General features: G+C 42.1%; 1 protein-coding gene across 2 annotated transcripts in view; it reads left to right on the top strand.

Moving 5' to 3' along the window:
- The window catches only part of LOC135213840 (WD repeat and FYVE domain-containing protein 2-like), a gene marked incomplete at its 5' end in the record, with an annotated part of 59,357 nt that overhangs the window by 16,248 nt on the left and 23,165 nt on the right, over window positions 1-19,944 (top strand). Inside the window, 5 exon segments of one of the 2 annotated variants that reach the window (XM_064247946.1) lie at window positions 1,712-1,817; window positions 1,936-2,048; window positions 9,830-9,949; window positions 12,025-12,042; window positions 12,398-12,486. In XM_064247946.1, the coding sequence (XP_064104016.1) occupies window positions 1,712-1,817; window positions 1,936-2,048; window positions 9,830-9,949; window positions 12,025-12,042; window positions 12,398-12,486 (446 nt within the window). 2 annotated transcript variants of the gene reach the window in all.

Raw genomic sequence — 19,944 nt, forward strand, 5'->3', positions numbered from 1 at the left:
TATATATATTATATATATATATATATATATATATATATATATATATATATATATATATATATATATATATATATATATTAATTAGCCTGTACTATCCCTCCAACAATTACACGTCCCAGTGTCAGACTGGATAACATCTGTCAAACCATTGATATACCAAGTTTGGAAAAGAGAATGGTCTTTAGTGCCAACCACAAATAAACTTAAAAGTATAAAAACTGAAGTGTATGTGTGGAGGACATCTTCACAAAAAGAAAGATCAAAAGAGATAATCCAAACAAGGCTCCAAATAGGACACACAAGATTCTACCATGGTCACTTGATGTCAACACCACATGCTGACCCAATGAAGTGTAATAGATCTCAAACACCCATGACAGTACAACATAAATTTGACCCAACAAAGATCAATTTATCTACGGAATTCAAAAATGAAAAGTATTCTTTCAATTAACCCTTAAACGCTGAATGGACGTATTAAACGTTGAGTCAAAATGTCTCCCGTATACCGAATGGACATACCATACGTCGACTCAAAAAAGTTTTTTTAAAATTCGCTTAAAAAATACTTATAGGCCTACCAGCCGAAAACTTTTGAATCAGGCGCCTTGGGGGATGCTGGGAGTTCACGGATCAAGGCGTTGTTTTGTTTACAATCGTTACGCAGGCGCGCAAGAGCGAATTTCTTTCTTATCGCACTAAAAAGTATCAGTGACACATCTCAAAAATTATTTCGTCACTTTGACATAATTTTTGCACCGTTTTAAATTATCCGTTACATGAAGTATTATATATGAAAATGTGCGCAATTTCATTTAGAATACAACAAAAAAATACTGATGATTGTAGCTTTTATCAGTTTTGAAATGTTTCCATATAAATAACGATAAGTGCCAAAATTTCAACCTTTGGTCAACTTTGACTCTACCGAAATGGTAAAAAAACGCAATTGTAAGCTAAAACGCTTATATTGTAGTAATATTCAACTATTTACCTTAATTTTGCAACAAATTGGAAGTCTCTAGCACAATATTTCGATTTATGGTGAATTTATGAAAAAAACTTTCCTTCCCTCCGCGTGCGGAGGGAATCTGGCAACGTATGCTTAGATCGAGTGAAGAGTGGTCAAACGCCGAACATCTACGCCAGTAATAATTTGTCATTTTGCATTGGACATATGGAGCATGACATACATAGAACAGATAGATGGGGAAGATTTAATCTTGAAAACACCATGAGATTAACAATTTTTCTTAAGGCATTATATTTCTAGAGAGATGCCCTCTTGAGGTAAATTTAATCAAAGCAGAAATAATATGAACAGGCAAGGAATATAACTCAGAATGAGATAGTTCCATATCAGGTATTGAAAATAATTATCACAGAAAACTTATTGGTTGATCCTATTGTCAAATGTTCAAGCTTTAATGTAATAAAGGAGATCTAACACATCTACTAAGAATAAACAATGCAGGCCAGCTTTGTGAGAGCTAAGAATGTTCACTTGTTGAATTATTTGTTTATAATAATGTTTAATTTAATATGTAGATGTATATTTTGTGTATGGTACTGTATGAGTTTTGTTCTGTGGTAAATCTCATTTTGGAATGACTCTGCATACAGGATTTTTCACTTGTGAAATAAGCACTTCATGTACATAGTAGATATTTTTATACAAACTTTCTTTTCCATTGATATTTTCTATTCACAGGAACAAAGTCTCCTCTTTGGTGTATGGACCTGTGAGCCGTCAACTCATATCTGGTGCTGAGGATGCTACTGTTGTATTTTGGGACATGAAAGCTAACAGACAAGAGGTTAGTATTTTCATATTCTTATTAGTGTTTGAAGTTTGTTAGATCTCTCTCTCTCTTTTTTTTGTGGTATAAAGAAGTTCATTTAAAAATTTGCTGATTGTGTTTATCATGGTTACAGACCCCAGAGTGGTTAGAAGCTGACTCATGCCAGTATTGTGAGCGGCCCTTCTTTTGGAATATACGAGCCATGATGGACCAGAAGCAGATAGGTCTTAGGCAACATCATTGCAGGTTGGGCATTTGTTTCTTGTGGAAAAGAATTTCTGATATTGTTTTGTTTCTGTAAACATTTTGCAGTCTTGTCCTTTTGTTGTAGGTTTGATTGGTAAGTTATGCTTCAAATATTGTAGAATTTTCTCTTGAAGGAGGTGGATGCTTCCATGATAAAATGAGTCTTTAAGATAATTTCCTGTTGCTTTGTTTTTAAATTATTCTTCTGTTATTTCTTACAAGGAATTTTTCCTTAGGTTAGAATCAGTATGTATATGACAACATGACTACCTATTGCGGTAATGATAGCACATTCAAAGAAAATTTTGTTAGAATCTTAATGATTATCAGTTAAGCTACTTAAGCAATCTCAAGAAGAACAGTTAGTTGAGATTTCAATATTGTTTTATATGGAAACAATCCTGGCATGTGATATAAAGGGGCATAAGCCAGAAATCTGCCAAGTATTTTCATTTTATTGATTTTATTTATCATTATGTATATGTCATGGAAAAATTTACTTGTGTGAGACACTTGTGTGTAGGATAAGTTGCCCATGCTCAGTAACCATTACTGATACCCCACTTCTAATTACTATCTCTTTTCAGTTTAAGTTTACTGCTGTTTTTGTGTTAGAAAATGCTAATTTTTGTACATGCAACTTCCCCGGCAGATATATACTTAGCTATAGTCTCCGACGTCCCAATAGAATTTCAAATTTTGCGGCACACTCTACAGGTAGGTCAGGTGATCTACCCTCCCACCGCTGGTTGGTGGGACTAGGAACCATTCCCGTTTCCTAATCAGATTTTCTCTGTTGTCGGTTCCGACAACGTCTGTTGTTGGTTCCTCCTGATTGGATTTCGTTTTTCACTTGCCGTGGATCTTTTGACTGTCTTTTGGTGACGTATTGGATCGTTGGCTTGGCATACGCTTTTGTTTACTTTTTATGATTCTCTAATGCGTCAGACGCTAGTACTGTGTTTAGAATATGCGCGATGAATGTGTGACGTAAGACTACCGAAGGATTCGGTAGATCCTCGCACTGTAGTAGAGTAATTTAATTTTTGTTTTTTCTAAGGAACTACCACTCTGTTGTAAGACAGTCATAATTACGTACTGTATGCAGTTACTGAATGACAGTCATTAACACGAAACATTTGACATGAAGATATCATGAGAATCCTTAAGAGAACCTTCATTGTTGAAGTTTGTTTTGTAGTTCTATAGATCACTTATTAATGAATTGTCTATTAATAATCCTTGTACTGAATGTGAGATTTTGAATGGGGAAGAAGTCTCTTTCTTCTTCTTTGAGGAAGTTAGAGAAGAACAGAGTTAGGAAGCTTCGTCTAGAAACTCCAGTTGTTCTCGTACTAACGAGCTAGTTGAGGAGGCTTTAGAACCTAACCCTAATGTAGTTGTTGCAACCTCTCCTCCATTTTCAGCCCCTTCTCCCTTCTTCGAACCTGCGGATTCGTCTTCTAGATGAAGCGCCTCAGCGGAGTGGCTGGTTGGTCCCATTGCTGAATAACCACTGGTTCCATGCAACGTAAAAGTACCATACAATCAAACAAACGAATTGAGTTTGATTTATATATTTCTGGCATGAAAGCCGAGATTCGCAGGATGGAATTGCAGTTGCTTGCAATGGAAGGTAAGAGTGCTGTGGGAAGTTTTTGTGCAGTGTTCCCAGTGTACTGGAGGGGGCGTCTGTCCGGCTCCGCATTGCTCCTAGGCCTAGACCTCTTCCAAACTCCCAGAACTAGGGGAGGAGGAATGTCGACAGCCGTAAGGAGGATGTAGAGCATCCCCAACGGTCTGGCGTCCCTTTGACAGGCTCTGTTGTCTCGACCCAGACTGCCATGGATTGCCACAGAAAAGGCATCCTGAGGAAGTGCTTCTTCCGATTCGGTTTCTCGAGGCCGCGAGGCGCTTCTCTCCTCACAGGCGCGCCTCTCCTAGCAGGCGCTCGGCGCCAGCCAGGTGCTCGACGCCTGCCGGGCGCTTGTCTCCCATCAGGTGCTTTTCTCCTTGCAGGCGCGATTCGCCTGAGGAGTCGCCTTTTTTGACAGGAAGTTTGCCTTCTCCCGAAGGAGATCAAGAGAAGTCTACTAAGTGGGTCCTTGTGGGCCTCCAGGAGCAACTTTCTACGTTGATGGGCGCTTTGGTTAAGGACCCTCCTCGCAAGAAGGACATCTCGCTTCCGATCAAGAGCTCTGAGCTCCCCCCTCGCAAGAGACGTGCCTCTCAGGACAGGAGCCCTTCACCGAGAAGTTCTAGGCGCCTCTCCCCTGTTAGGCGCTCTTCTCCAGTTAGCCGCTCCTCTTCTAGCATGTGGGCTCCTCTTGGCAGGCACTCCTCTCCTAGCAGGTGCTTTTGCGCCTACCAGGCGCTCTTCTCACAGCAGGCGCCTCTCACCTGGCAGGCGCGACTCTCCTGACAAGCGCTCTACTCCTGGTAGACGCCCCTCTCCTCACAAGCGCTCCTCACATGATAGACTCGCCTCTCCTCACAGACGCTCTTCTCTTAGCAAACGCTTTTTCCCCTGGCAGGCTCTCTTCTTCAGGCAGGCGCCTTACTCCTGGTAGGCACCCTTCTTCGGACAGAAAAGCCTCTACTTCGTGGAGGACTGCGCAGCCGGGTGGGGATCTTCGGATCCTACCTGGCGTAAGCCCAGTCATTGAGGAGGGATCCTGCCCCATCCTCGATTTCTACGGGAATCGAGAAAACCACCAACCGATGATCGTCTGACAAATTCGGTGGGGGTTTCGCCGAGTGCTTAAGATTCTGCGGAATTTCTAGCACTCGCAGTGTTCGAGTTTTTTACAATCTCTTAACACTTAAGCGAAACCATGGTCCAAAGTGAGCTAGACGAGAATCCCCGATAATTATTACGATATTCGGGAACCTCGCCAAATGCTCGAATTCTCGGAATAGGTTCTGTCATGTAAGTGGGTAAGACCCCATTGACAAGATCCAAAAAGGTTCTGTCATGTAAGTGGGTAAGCCCCCATTGACAAGATCCAAAAAGGCTTTGTTATGTAAGTGGGCTAGTCTCCATTGACAAAGATCCTAATAAGGTTCTGTCGTGTAAGCGGGTAAGCCCCCATTGACAAGATCCAGAAGAGCTCTCAGTCATAGGTCACTACCTCGCTGAGGCTCTTGAGGCAAAGCAGACTCATAGACAGTGTCCATGAAGTATTCTGCCCAATAAGATAAGAAGCTTGAACTGTCGTCTTCGGTACTCTGTTCACAATTGAAGCTTTCCTTCGGGAAAGACTTCTCCTTCATTCTCTTGAATAGAGAACGAAGACGGTCGATCTCCAATCCTTACTCTCATTCCTCGTATGGAAAAGAATGTAGGATGGAGGTAATTGTACAGAAACCTACAAAAATACTACGTATTTTGCCTTCGCGACATGATTCTGTTAAGCAGTTGAACTGTCCGGAGTGTAGACGCATACCTAATTGAACTGCTAATTGGGGCTCCCTGCAACCTCCCGCGAGTTACCAGTTTCGATTTTAGATACTTATGGTATTGTCACGACAACACCAACTCAGCTTTTGTATTTTCCGAAATCCGTTTCGCTTAAATATAATTGCTCGAGCGTATTTTTATGCTCGATGGTTCTAGCCGAACGCATTCCTTCGTGGAATGGATTACATGGTAACTCAGGATGACAAGTAGGCGAGAGCTAATGGGGTATGAGTCTGCTGTCACTGTGATAACAGCTCAGTACCAGCTGGCCCTCCGAGATGCACGGTCGGTTGCGTCTCTCTCCCCTGCAATGATTGACTGCTGAACCGTATCTCTGCCCAACAATCACGGACTCAGGTCTCTGATTAACGGGGATTCTCGCATACATGAATGACCATCTACTGCTGTGGTGCTCGGTTTCATCGCCTTCGACATTGCGAGAAATTTTCAACAGAGATATCTCTTGGACTCTCTCTTTTATCTGTTTACTGCACTGTAGCAGAAGTCTGTACTAGTCTACCGCTGGATCGCACTGCGATAATGCATAATGTTTTTTCTTCAGACATCGGAGTTTGTCTTCAAAATATCTCGTATTCGTAGGTGCAATTGTTCATTGTTCACCCCGAATTAACAGATGTATTGGAAGACATTGCCTATTCCCAGGCCTGACAGCTCTGCTTCCAAATGTTCAACCCATGAGAAGCAGTTCTGCAGGCAGTACTTCCCGGGGTTTTTCATTACTGAAAAACGCCCGGCTTTCATAGCAATTACGATTTCTCACCGGACAGCAATGAAATAGAGGTTAGCGTTTTCAGTCATTGGTAAGCACGGGTTCAGAATCTTGAGAATCTTTCTCTCAATTCGGCTGTGAAGAAGTACGTTGCATTCTCTGTCCTCCTTTGTCTTCTACGGAACATAGTGTTGTTTCTCCTTAGCTGAGATTCAACTACTATGAGAATGTCAAGAGCTGAGATTCAGCTACTATGAAAATGTCTTGCCATCAGGAACCTCGGTCTCTAGAAGGCAATTGACTTTCAACTGTTGGGGCACATGCCTTAACAGAATCATCACCTTGCCGTCCGGCATTGGTGACAGATAAACATACGTTTCTGATGATCTCTTGCCATAACCCTTCAAAGGCGAAGGTCACATGACTTGCTTGGATTCTTGGACAACTTACCTCGATACCGAACGCAGTCAGTCGGCAGCTGTCTGAGCGGCCGGGTTAGTTACGAACTACGGTGTAGACTTGGTTCGAGTGTACCAAGAACTTCACTGCGGACTCCTTCATGAGCCTGGAAGGGGTAAAAGGAGCTGAGTTGGTGGTTTTCCCCACTTGGAATGAACAAGGGCTTGTCTCTTCTAAAAGCCAGAACCGCACCTAGTGTCGTTCTCGGAAGCCTCAGAGTCGGGATGGGGAGCAACACTAGGGGCGAAAGAAGTGTCAGGCACCTGGAAGGGGGACCAGGTGAACTGGCACATCAACAAGGAGGAGTTGAATACAGTCTTCCTGGCCCTGAGGAGTTTTGAACCAGAAGTCAGAGGCTTGGTGGTCCAGGTCAACTCGGACAACACCACGGCTCTGGCATATATAAGGAAACAGGGAGGGACTCATTTCGTCTCCCTGTACGAAACAGCAAGAGACTGGTTGCTGTGGGCAGAGGAGAGAGAAATTACACTTCTCACCAGATTTGTTCAGGGAGAGAAGAACGTGAGGGCGGACCTGCTGAGCAGGAGAGATCAAGTCCTCCCTACAGAATGGACTCTCCATCAAGACGTTTGCCAGATGTTGTGGAGCCTTTGGGGGCAGACCACACATAGACCTTTTTTTTTTTTTTTGCCACGAATAAGAACAAGAGACTGGACAACTTTTGATCCTCCATTCCGGATCCAAGAGCAATAACGGTAGACGCACTCCTTCTAAACTGGACAGGGATAGACGGCTACACGTTTCCCCCATTCAAGATTTTGGGGGAAGTATTGTGAAAGTTTGTCCCCTCAACAGGAACGAAACTAACTCTGGTCGCTCCCTTTTGGCCCGCTCAGGAATGGTTCACAGAGGTACTGGTATGGACGGTCGACTTCCCCAGATCTTTTCCACTCAGGAGAGATCTGCTCAGACAACCCCACTGTGACAGGTTTCACTAAAACCTCCCCGCTCTCTGCCTGACTACCTTCAGACTATCGGGAGATTTGTCAGAGCGAGAGGCTTTTCGCGCAAGGCTGCTAGCGCGATCGCCAGAGCCCACAGGTCATCAACCTTGCGAGTCTACCAGTCGAAGTGCGAAGTGTTTCGGAGATGGTGCAGGACGAAGAAACTATCCTCATCCAATACTTCTGTGACCATAATTGCTGACTTCCTTCTCTTTTTAAGAGAAGAATGCAGCTTAGCTGTCTCTACGATTAAAGGTTATTGTAGCATGCTATCCGCGGTGTTCAGGAACAGGGACCTGAATATCGTGGAGGATAAGATCTGCATAATCTTATCAGATCTTTTGAGACGACTAAGAAGTAGTACTCTAGACCGCCTAGTTGGAACTTAAATGTGGTTCTCAGGTTCCTAGTATTGGACAAGTTCGAACCCCCTCAACAGGCATTCTTCAGGGACCTGACTAGAAAGTCTCTGTTTCTTTTAGCGCTGGTGACTGCTAGAAGAGTTAGCAAGCTTCAGGCTCTGGATGCTAGAGTAGGGGTTAAAGGAGAGTCGCCAATCTGCTCTTTTAAAACTTTTGTTCTTAGCAAAGAACGAGAATTCCTCTAAACCCTGGCCTTGAAGTTTTGTGGTCAAAGGGCTCTCACCCTTAGTGGGAAGAGAGATAGAGAGATCTCTGTGCCCTGTCAGGACCCTTAAAATTCTACCTGGAAAGAAGAAAAAGAAGATTAAGGGCAACCTAAAGAGTCTCTGGTGTTCTGTCAAAGATCCCAGAAACCCATTTCTAAGAATGCTCTGGTGTTCTTTAGGAGGAACGTCATAACAGGCGCATGTGACGTGCGATGATGAACAGTTTAAACTCCTTAGAGTTAAAGCACATGAAGTAATGGTCATTGCAACACCTCTGGCATTTCAGAAGAATATGTCGCTGAACAATATTGTAGCCTCTACATCCTGGAGATGCAACTCAGTGTTTGCTTCTCTCTACTTGAGAGACGTGAGAGTGACTTACGATAAGTGCTTCTTGTTGGGGCCCTATATTTGTTTGAAAGAGGGTTAAGTGGTAACCCCTTTCAATTGTTAGCTCTAACACGGGTTAGAGTTGGTCAGGTGGTCGGGATTGGTTTTGTGCTCCTTGTTGTATATTGATACCTAAAGCTCTTGTCATGTAAGAGGGCGAGTCCCCATTGATATGATACAGGTTAAGGCTCTGTCAAGTAAGTGGGCCAGCCCCCATTGACACGATCCAGAAGGGCTATCGGTCACAGGTCTCATCCTCGCTGAAGCTCTTGAGGCAAGCAGACTCGTAGACAGTATCCATTAAGTCTTCTGCCCATTCAGGTAGGAACCAAGGTTTTTTCTTTATAACCTACAACATCTGTTGTTTTCCTGTTTTGTTATATATAGTATTTGGCTGTCTCTTACCCTCCACCAAGGGTGCCAATCAGCTAAGTATATATCTGCCAGGGAAGTTGCATGTACAAAAATTATATTGTTATGATACAATAAAGTTTTGTACATACTTACCTGGCAGATATATACAATTAATGGCCCGCCCAGCCTCCCCTCAGGAGACAGGTGGAAGAGAAAATCTGGTTAGGGAACGGGAATGGTTCCTAGTCCCGCCACCCAGCGGCGGGAGGGTAGATCACCTGACCTACCTGTAGCGTGTGCCGCGAAATTTGAAGTTCTGTCGGGACGTCGGAGACTATAGCTAAGTATATATCTGCTGGGTAAGTAAGTACAAAACTTTATTGTATCATAAAAATATCATTTTTTTTAATACAGTTATATAACCCTGATATGTCCCAGAGCCAGACCTGCTATTTGGGTTATTTTACTTTGTACACTGTCTTTGAATATACTTTTCATGTTGTGGCACTCATTCTGGTGTTATTTTAAAGCAGAAAGCTTGTACTTTATGTTGGAAATAGTACAAAATGTAAAACAAGTTCAAGTTTGACTTGAAAACTTTAGAATAGGATGCGTCAGAGAATCTTAAAGAAGCCTCGAGTTATCCAGTGGGTTATTCATAAAGTTCTTGATAGTGGTTATTTTATGTCTGCAAGTAGAAATATAAATTCTTGAAATCTTAGAGTAGATAATTTATGTGTTACTGCTAAATGTTATAGTGTATAAATCTAAAATTGTTATGGTTAATATTTGCAGGAAATGTGGAAAAGCTGTTTGTGACAACTGTAGCTCTAAGAGAACTACTATTCCTATCATGGGATTTGAGTTTGATGTTCGAGTATGTGATAAGTGTCATTCAACTATATCGGAGACAGAGTAAGTATGAAGATATGTCTAGTTTTTAATATCCAATACAACTACTGTGTTGATTTGGTAATTCAAGATTGGAGATTGATTTGAGGTTTTTCTGTTTTCTGTACCATGATTTGTACCTGGATGGTATTAGTTTTTTTAATGCTTGCACTAATGTTAGCAGGAGGTTTGGGATTATTCTTAGTGCAATACTTTTAGCAAAATTAATGCCTGTAACTCACACGGTATGTACTGTATGCAGGAAATTTGTCTCAGTCGTGTCTCATGTGTGAAGGATCTTGGGTAGGTTGAAGTGTTGACCAAATACAAATTCAGTACATACAGTTTTCTGTTTGACTGACTCAGTGTAATGTTTCCGACTTGGTCAGACAGTAATGATAATTAAGAAGTTGAGGCCTTTTTAACTTACTTCACACATACAGTATAGGTAACAAATATATACACCAAGGAAAATTAGCCCAGGTTTTATTCAATTTAGCAGTGCCTATCCTTTTGATCTGTAAGATGATGATGTTAGTTAAGAAATTGGAAAGGTGAAATTGTGGTCCAAATGTACGGGAACTGAGCTTTGGGTATAATAACAAAAAATTTGACTACATTCCATTCAGAAGTGCTAGTTGTTTTTCAATTTTTTTCTTGTTTATGTGGGGGTGAGGTGTTGGATGTCCATAGTGTGGGCTTATGGGTTTTAATTTTGAAGTTATATCTAATTGGCAAAAATATTAGAACAAAATATGGAAAATAATGATATTAAAAATAATAATATAAACGTTATATTAATAAGGTAAAACATTATGCAATCTCACTGCATATGAGAATGTCTTACAGCAAATGCCTTTATTTTGTTACTGTAGGCCATTAAGTAATTAAATGTTCTGTTTATCAGAAATGACATTGGCAATGGCCACTTGGTTTAAATTTAGTATAGCAGTGTCTTTCCAACCAAGTGTTAGGTCTCACCTTCATTTGAAAAATGGACTGACTTATTATAAATTCCTCCTCCTGTGCACCACCGAGTCTCTTGCTACATCTGATACAGTGTGCACCTTCCACCACTATGTGTCTCTTTTGTAGCCATTACAACAGTCCAGTAGCCATAAGTGGGTTTTTTTTAGTAGCTTTTGGTTTACTTTCATAGGTGATTATAGTAGCTTCTGACTTGGGAGACCATGTGCTTACACTGTCATGGTAGTTGGGTTTCATGTATCATGAAGAGGGAGCTTGTGGTAGTTTTCCCACTTAAGGATTATTTGAATTGTACATTTTATATGTCACTCTATTTTGTCCCTTTGTTTCTGATAAATCCTTGTCAATTTGGCAGTACTGGACCAGTATTCAAGGAGTAAAAGACATCATTATTGTTGCTGACACAAAGTCCCCTTTGAACTAATGCTATATGTATTGACCTTACTATCACTTCAGCAGGTGGCTATGGATTCTTGATTAATGAATTTCTAGGATGAACTTCAAAATAAATATTCAGGGAGTAAGGCCAATATTGATAACTTTATGGAAGAAAAATTGCTGTTGATACAAGAAAGTAAATCATTTTGGTAGAAGATCGTTGGACTAATGTCTCTGTAAAGGAAATAGTGGTCAAGTTGCATTCGTGCTTTTTAGAACCAAGCCTCTTCATGTTATTTTTTCATATTTGTGTTTGATTTCATGTTTATGAATTGCCTAATGCAATGTACAGAATTGCAAAGGTTTTTCAAAGTAGTCTTGAAGTATGTTATTCAGTATGTAGTAGTATTGTATTTTCTTATTGCTTGTGGCAAAAAGTGTAACCATTTTGTCAGTGCCTTAATTTGATTTTAAAAAGGAAGTGTGTGAGAATGTAGTTTTTATTTGAGTAAATTATTTGATTTTGATGTACTACATTATACAGGCAGAGAAATATAATGATTTTTGTGATTGACATAATTAAAAAAAAAATGATCTTACTATAAAAAGCTAATGATACGTATAGATTTTCACTTTGCAGTACTATAATTTTTCAGTTTGTTGGATACTGAAAAACTGGATTATTATAGTACTGACACTGAATAATAACATTCTATTCTCTTTCTACCTTCCAGCAGCGTGAATAGTGAAACGTGAGTCCTTGTGATATTTTTCTTCTCAAGTTATGAAAAATCAGTATTAAGATTCAGAACTTTATTTTTTATTGTATTGTGATATTCTGCTTAAGCAAATGTACAGATATATTCCTGATTTTCTTGAATCATTTACTCCTAATAAATGTGGAGTGAATGACTAAAATGAATTAATGTTTGTTGTGGCCTGTAAATCTTTTTAGTTTTGCTCTGATTAAATTATTGTAATAATCCTTTTCATGAGTAAAGCTGTACTCTATCTTAATTTTGCTCTCTTTACTAATGCTATTTTATCGTAAACTTGTATCACGTTTGTATCTTGTTTGTTCTGAAGTTTCATGTCTATTTGTTTCAGTCGAGCTTCTCTAGCAAAGTTCCACGAAGTAAAGCATAATGTTGTATTCATGGATATGGATGAAGAGAGTGGTCTTCTTCTTACAGTTGGTAAGTGACGTGTCTGTTGTTTATACTCATGTTCACATTGTATCTGTCCTTGGAATTTTGCATGATTTTTATTATGAAGTGCATGTGTACTTTACTGTATATACTGAGTATTTTATATATTAGAGCATTTTACTGGTACTCTTAGCTTTCTTACTGGTAGATATTTATTTTTTTACAAAGAAAACTTTCATGATTTGAAAAACAAGAAATTTTTTAATCAAATCAGAAATGTACTGCTTAGTATTTATGTAACTGTTTGAATAAATGAGGTAAAAAATTTGGTTAGATATAAAACATTAATGGGTTATCCTGTTTATTTCATTAATCTGCAGATTATATTTCAGTGACAATTGTGGTGACAGTTACATGAATAGTTATTTATATTGAAGAAAATCTATTCTTTTTTTATACATCCTCATTACTGGGTTTCCTTTTATTGTTGCTCCAATTTCTTAAAACCTGATTATATTACTGTAGCTTGCCATCAGACCTAGAATAGAATTACAGAATTTTATCATGAAATCCAAACTTTCCATTTTGTACATGAACTTCCCTGCCAGATATATACTTAGCTTATGTCTCTGACGTCACGACAGAAAATTCAAAACTCGCGGCACACGCTACAGGTAGGTCAGGTGATCTACCTTACCCGCCGCTGGGTGGCGGGTGTAAGAACCAGTCCCCCTTTCTTGTCAGATTTTTTTCTGTCGCCTGCTGGACAACACCTGTTGTTCAGTCATTACGATAGTTAGATTCTTTCTTGTTGCTGACGAAATGGATTTTGGTGAAGTACCTTTTGTTTGTTGGCTTGGCTTACGCTTTTGGATTTTCTTTTGGATTGTTCTTTGAGTTAATAATCATGGATGATTCTGAGGTTAAGAAACCTTCTTTTTTTAGAGTTTGCTCAGTGAGTGACTGTAAAGTGAGGCTTCCAAAGGCTGCTTTGGATCCTCACTCCGTATGTATGGTTTGTAGGGGGAATGATTGCTCTTTTGTTAACCCTTGTAAAGAGTGCGAGAGTTTAGATGAAGATGGATGGAAGGCTCTTTCTACTTATTTAAGGAAGTTGGAGAAGGATAGGGCGCGTAAGGCTTCTTCAAGGAGCTCAAGCAGATCTAGAGTCAGTGAAATGGACATTGAGAACCCTGTAGCAGAAGTAGTTCCTTCTCTTGTTTCAGCCCCTGCGCCCAGCTTTGAACCCGAAGATTCGTTTTCGGAAGTTGCTTCCGGGAGAGCCTCGATCAGGAGTAAAGAGAGCTTCGCTCGCTCTCGACAAGGTAAGAGTGATAGTGCAAGTGATCAGTGCAGTGCCCCTAGTGCAGTGGAGGGTGCGTCTGACAGGCTCACTAACGCTTCCAGGCCTTGACCTCTTCCAGACTCCCAGACCCAGTGGAGGAGGAAAGTCGAAAGCCGCAGGAAGGTTAGGGAGAACCCCCACCGGTCAGGCGTCCCCTCGGCAGATCCTGTTGCTCGTTCCCAGGCTGCCTTGGATCGAGCCAAGAAGGAGTTATTGCGCCAGTGCTTCTCGTCATCTTTGTCGCCTTCTCCGAAGCGTAGATGGAGCGCCTCGGAGTCGTCTCGCCCTCTCAAGAGGCCCTGGAAAGCTGCTTGCGCCCTTCCTTCCAGCCCAGAATCCTTCGCGGAAGAACCAGAAGTGGAGCGCAAGAGAGCCAAGAATTCTTCTTTTTACACGTCTCCTGTAGAGGAATTCAAGAGGTCTCCTGCGCGCATCCTGGCGGGTCTGCAGGCGCAGATTGCGGCTTTAGCTGATTCTATTGCCGGGACTTCTCATCGTCGGAAGGACGCCTCGCTTCCGGTGAAGAAGTCTAAGAACGTTCCTTCTGCTAGCTCTCCTCCTGCTAGAGAAGTTATTGAGTCTCGTAGCAGGAAGTCAGAAGTGCAGACTGAAGTTCGGGATCAATCTCCGAGTAGGCTCTCCTCTCTCCCCAACAAGAGTATTGAGCATGTCAGGTGTAAGGAGCCTGACAGGCGCTCTCCTCTGGATTTCCGCTCCTCTTCAGTTAGGCGTCAAGAGCTTGACAGACGTCAAGAGCCTCGTTATCGTCAGGAGCGAAGGAAAAGTTCTTCGCCTGGTAGCCGCTCTCCTTTTGACGGGCGCTCGGAGCCTAGTAGGCGCCAAGAGCCTAGTAGGCGCCAGTGGAAGCATTCCTCTCCGTTGGATTACTCTCGATTGGATAGGCGCTCAGAGCCTTGTAAGCGCCGTGCTTCGGACAGGGACTCCTCCGTGGATGTTTTCTCTCCCCGTGGCAGGCGTCAAGAGCCTGGTAGGGGTTTTGAGTCTGACAGGCACCAAGAGCCTGGCAGGCGTATTGAGGATAGCAGGCGCCAAGAGCCTAGCAGGCGCAGAGAGCCTGATAGGCGCTCTCCCTTGTCCAGGCGCTCATCTGTGGACTTAAACTTTTTTTCCGACAGGCGAGCTTCCACTAGTAGGCGCTCCCCAAGTAGGCGCTCTCCTAGTAGGCGCTCCCCAAGTAGGCGCTCTCCTAGTAGGCGCTCTCCAAGTAGGCGCTCTCCTTGTAGGCGTTCTCCAAGTAGGCGCTCTCCCTGTAAGCGCTCTCCCAGTGGTGGCTCTCCATGTAGGCGCTCGCCCAGTGGACATTCTCCCAGTAGGCGCTCGCCAAGTAGGCGCTCTCTGAACAGGCGCTCTCCGAGGAATAGCTCTCCTCCTGGTAGTAAAACTTCTAAACGTCATTCGTCTGAAGAATATCTTGGGGATTCTGAAGAAGATTTGCCTTAGGATGCTTCAGTTTCGTCATACAAGAGACTGACTGACCTCCTCTTGCAAGATTTTGGGGAGTCTCTTTCGGCCATTGCTCCTCCGTCACCTCCGTCCTTATTTTCAACGACCAATACGACTAAGAAGTCTTCAGTCGTTAAGATGAAACCGACAGTGTCGATGAAGAAGGCTCTTAAGAATTTTGACGATTGGTTGGTATCGAAGGAGGAGAAAGGCAAGGCCGTATTTTCTTTTCTCCCGTCCAAACTTACGGGTAAGATGGGGTTCTGGTACGAGTCAGGAGAGCCCTTGGGTCTGACTCTTCCCTCTTCAGCAGACTCGGACTTCTCTTCGTTGGTTAACCCTTAAACGCCGACTGGACGTATTTTACGTCGACATTTTTTGTCTCTCGGGTGCCGACTGGACGTATTTTACGTCGACATACAAAAGTTTTTTTTAAAAATTCGCGGAAAAATATTTTTAGGCCTACCAGCCGAAAACTCTTGAATCACGCGCCTTGGGGGATGCTGGGAGTTCACGGATCAAGGTGTTGTTTTGTTTACAATCGTTACGCAGGCGCGCAAGCGCGAATTTCTTTCTTGCCGCACTAAAAAGTATCTGTGACACATCTCGGAAATTATTTCGTCACTTTGACATAATTTTTTTACCATTTTAAATTAGCCGTTACATGGAGTATTATATATGAAAATGTGCGCATTTTTATGCAGAATACAACAATAAAATACTCATGATTGTAGCTTTTATTAGTTTTGAGATATTCTCATATAAATAACGATAAGTGCCAAAATTTCAACCTTCGGTCAACTTTGACTCTACCGAAATGGTCGAAAAACGCAATTGTAAGCTAAAACTCTTATATTTTAGTAATATTCAATCATTTACCTTAATTTTGCAAGTAATTGGAAATCTCTAGCACAATATTTCGATTTATGGTGAATTTATGAAAAAACTTTTTCCTTACGTCCGCGCGGTAACTCTTCCGAAAAAAATCATACATGCGATTGTGGTAATGTTTGCACCCTTTTAAATTAGCTGTTACATAAAGTTTTATATATGAAAATGTGCGCAATTTCATGCACAATACAACTAAAAACAACCCATGGTTGTAGCTTTTATCAATTTTGAAATATTTTCATATAAAAAATGTTAAGTGACAAATTTTCAACCTTCGGTCAACTTTGACTCTACCGAAATGGTCATAAAACGCAATTGTAAGCTAAAATGCTTATATTCTAGTAATATTCAAGCATTTACCTTCATTTTGCAACAAATTGGAAGTCTCTAGCACAATATTTTGATTTATGGTGAATTTATGAAAAAAATAACATTTTCTTTACGTCCGCGCGGTAACTCTTCCGAAAAAATCATACGTGCGATTGTGGTAATGTTTGCACCATTTTAAATTAGCCATTACATAATGTTTTATATGTGAAAATGTGCGCAATTTCATGTATAATACAACAAAAAATAGTTGAAGGTTGTAGCTTTTCTCATTTTTGAAATATTTGCATATAAATCACGATAAATAGAAAAAAAACCACGTTCGGTCAAATTTGACTCTACCGAAATGGTAGAAAAACGCAATTGTAAGATAAAACTCTTACAGTCTAATAATATTCAGTCATTTATCTTCATCGTGAAACAAATTCGAAGTCTCTAGCACAATATTTAAATTTATGGTGAATTTAAAAAAAAAAACTTTCCTTCCCTCCACGCGTGGATTCTCCGCCACAAATCTCCGAAATGCGTGAGTCCCATTCTCGGAATATTTGCTCCGTTTCATATTAGGCATTTCATAGAGTTTTATATATGAAAATGTGCACAATTTTATGTAGAATAAAACGAAAAATATTTAAAAGTTGTAGCTTTTTTTATTTCCGAAATAATTGCATATAAAAAAATATATATAAAAAAAATTCGACATTCGGTCAACTTTAACTCGTCAGATATGGTCGAAAACTGCATTTGTAAGCTAATATTCTTACAGTATAGTAATATTCAATCTTTTGTCTTCATTTTGAAAGAAATTGGAAGTCTCTAGGACAATATTTAGATTTATGGTGAATTTTTGAAAAAAATATTTGTTTACGTCCGCGCGTTACGAATTCATGCTTTATTTTGTGATAATATTTTCTCTGTGTTGCTTTTATCGTTTTACAATGTGTCATATACCAAAATGATTGCAATTTAGTGTACATTACAACGAAAAAAAAAGTAACTTGTTACCTTTAACCGTTTTGTACATGCAACTTCCCCGGCAGATATATACTTAGCTATAGTCTCTGACGTCCCCGACAGAATTCAAAACTCGCGGCACACGCGACAGGTAGGTCAGGTGACCAGCCCACTCCCGCCGCTGGGTGGCGGGAATAGGAACCATTCCCGTTTTCTAATCAGAATTTTTCTGTCGCCGGTAGCAACAACATCGTTGTTGGTACCTCCTGCATTGGAATTCTTTTCTCGTTGGCCGAGGATTATCTATCTGACCTTTGGTGATGTACTTTGATCTTTGGTTTTGGCATACGCTTATCGTGGACCGTTTTTTGGATTTTGGTTTGGATTCTCTTTAAAATGTCTGACGTGGCACCTGTATTTAGGGTGTGTGCGAAAGAGGAATGTAAGGTGAGGCTACCGAAAGCATCGGTGGATCCTCACACAGTCTGTAGGGGGAATGATTGTTCTGCGACTAACACCTGTCTGGAATGTGAGAGTTTAACGGAAGTGGAATGGAAGACCTTGGCTTCTTATGTAAGGAAACTTGAGAAAGATAGAGTTAGGAGGGCTTCCATCAGAAGCTCAAGTAGATCCTGCTCTAATGAACAGGAAGTAGCTCCTAACTTTTCTAGTAATTCACCTGCTCATAGTTTGGTTTCAGCCCCTTCCCCCAGCAGCGAACCTGTAGATGCGTCTACGGAAATGGCTGCAATGAGAGCCTCAATAATCAGCTTGAAATCGCAACTGCAAGCAATGAAGGAGACAGGTAAGCGCAGTGATGTGTGCAGTGATTTGTGCAGTGTCCCCAGTGAAGTGGAGGGGGCGTCTGACGACTCCGCATTGCTCCTAGGCCTAGACCTCTTTCAGACTCCCATGACCAAGGGAGGGAGGAAATGTCGAAAGCTGCAAGGGGGATGTAGAGTATTCCCAACGGTCAGGCGTCCCTTCGGCAGATCCTGTAGCCGCTTCCCAGGCTGCCAAGGACAGCTACTGCAAAAGCGTCCTCAGGAAGTGCTTTTCGGACTCAGACTCTTCGTCTCCCAGAAGAGGATGGAGTTCTTCCTCTAAGTCGCGTCCTCTTAAGAGATCCTGGAAGACGCCAGCAAGCGAAGCGTTGCATTCCAGTCCTGAGCCTTTTCCGGAGTATTCGCCTGCTCGTAAGAAGAGAGCTATGAGATCTCCTGACTCTTCTCCGGAAGACTTATCACACAAGACGAAGGAAGTCTTGGTAGGACTCCAACAGCAGTTGTCTGCCTTAGTGGGAGTTCTTTCTGAAGGCTTTTCGAGGAAGAAAGACATTTCTCTTCCCATCAAGAGTTCTGTTAGGAGAGCCTCAGAGAGTAAGCGCCCTGGCGTTAGCAGACGCTCCTCGCCTGAAAGGTTTTCGTCCCCAGCGAGACCTTCTTCAGTCGCATATGACAGGAATCGGAAACTCCCTACGAGCAAGAGTTCTCCCAGGAGTTTTGCTAGAGACGATTTCGCCTCTCATGGCAAGCATCAGGAGCCTGATTCGCGGATTTCTCGTGAGAGAATTCGTGCGACTAAGAGCTCCGGGAGAGAAGAGAGCCCCTCTCTATTCAGAGCTCCGCAAGAAGGAAGGAGCGTTTGTTCGTCCTCTAGACATTTTCCGAAGGAACAACCCTCTCCCTCTGGGAAGTACCCAGGAATCAGGAGTCCTGTAGGATCTTCTAAATATCCTTCTAAGGACGCAAGAGTTTCGCCGAATAGGCGCCGAAATTTAGACAAGTTTTCTTCACCTCCCAGGAGGGATAGGAGAGATTCTAGCGCCTCTCCGGATGGACGCAAAGGGAAAAGGAGCTATTCGCCTGCTAGATGCAGTCACCAGGACGCAAACGTCTCCTCTCCTGGACGACGGGAACAAAGGGTTCTCCTTTCTCCTCGCAGGCGCATTTCGCCTTCCAGGCGTCCTCATCAGGACGCAAATGCCTCTCCTTCTTGGACCAGGCAGCCTTACCAGGACGCAAGCGCCTCGCCTTCTTGGCCCAGGCGCGCTCACCAGGACGCAAGCGCCTCTCCTTCTTGGCGCCAGGAACAGGATGTTCTCCTTTCTCCTAGCAGGCGCTCTTCGCCTCACAGGCGCCTGATTCAGGACGCAAGCGCCTCTCCTAGCAGACGCAAGGAGCAGAGCAGAAGCCCGAGTATAGGGAAACTCCAGGACTCGTGCAGGAAGGAGGATAGGAATAAGGATGAAAGAAAAAGGCTTCTTTCGACGGATCGGTCTCCTGAAAAGGCAAAGCCCTCTTCTCCTGCATCGCTTTTGGAAGAAGTTTCGGATGAAGAGATATCCAAAGATGCAGGAGTTTCGGACTATAAGAGACTTGCTTCTCTTTTGCTGCAGGTGTTTGGAGACTCGCTACGCCAGTCGGATCCCCCTTCTCCGGGATGTTTATTATCCAGTACGAAAATGTCGAAGGCCTCCTCCTTCGTTAGGATGACCCCTACTCTTTCTATGAGAAAGTCTCTGA

The sequence above is a fragment of the Macrobrachium nipponense genome, chromosome 19 (genome assembly GCF_015104395.2).
Source record: "Macrobrachium nipponense isolate FS-2020 chromosome 19, ASM1510439v2, whole genome shotgun sequence".
Classification (NCBI taxonomy): Eukaryota; Metazoa; Arthropoda; class Malacostraca; order Decapoda; family Palaemonidae; genus Macrobrachium; species Macrobrachium nipponense.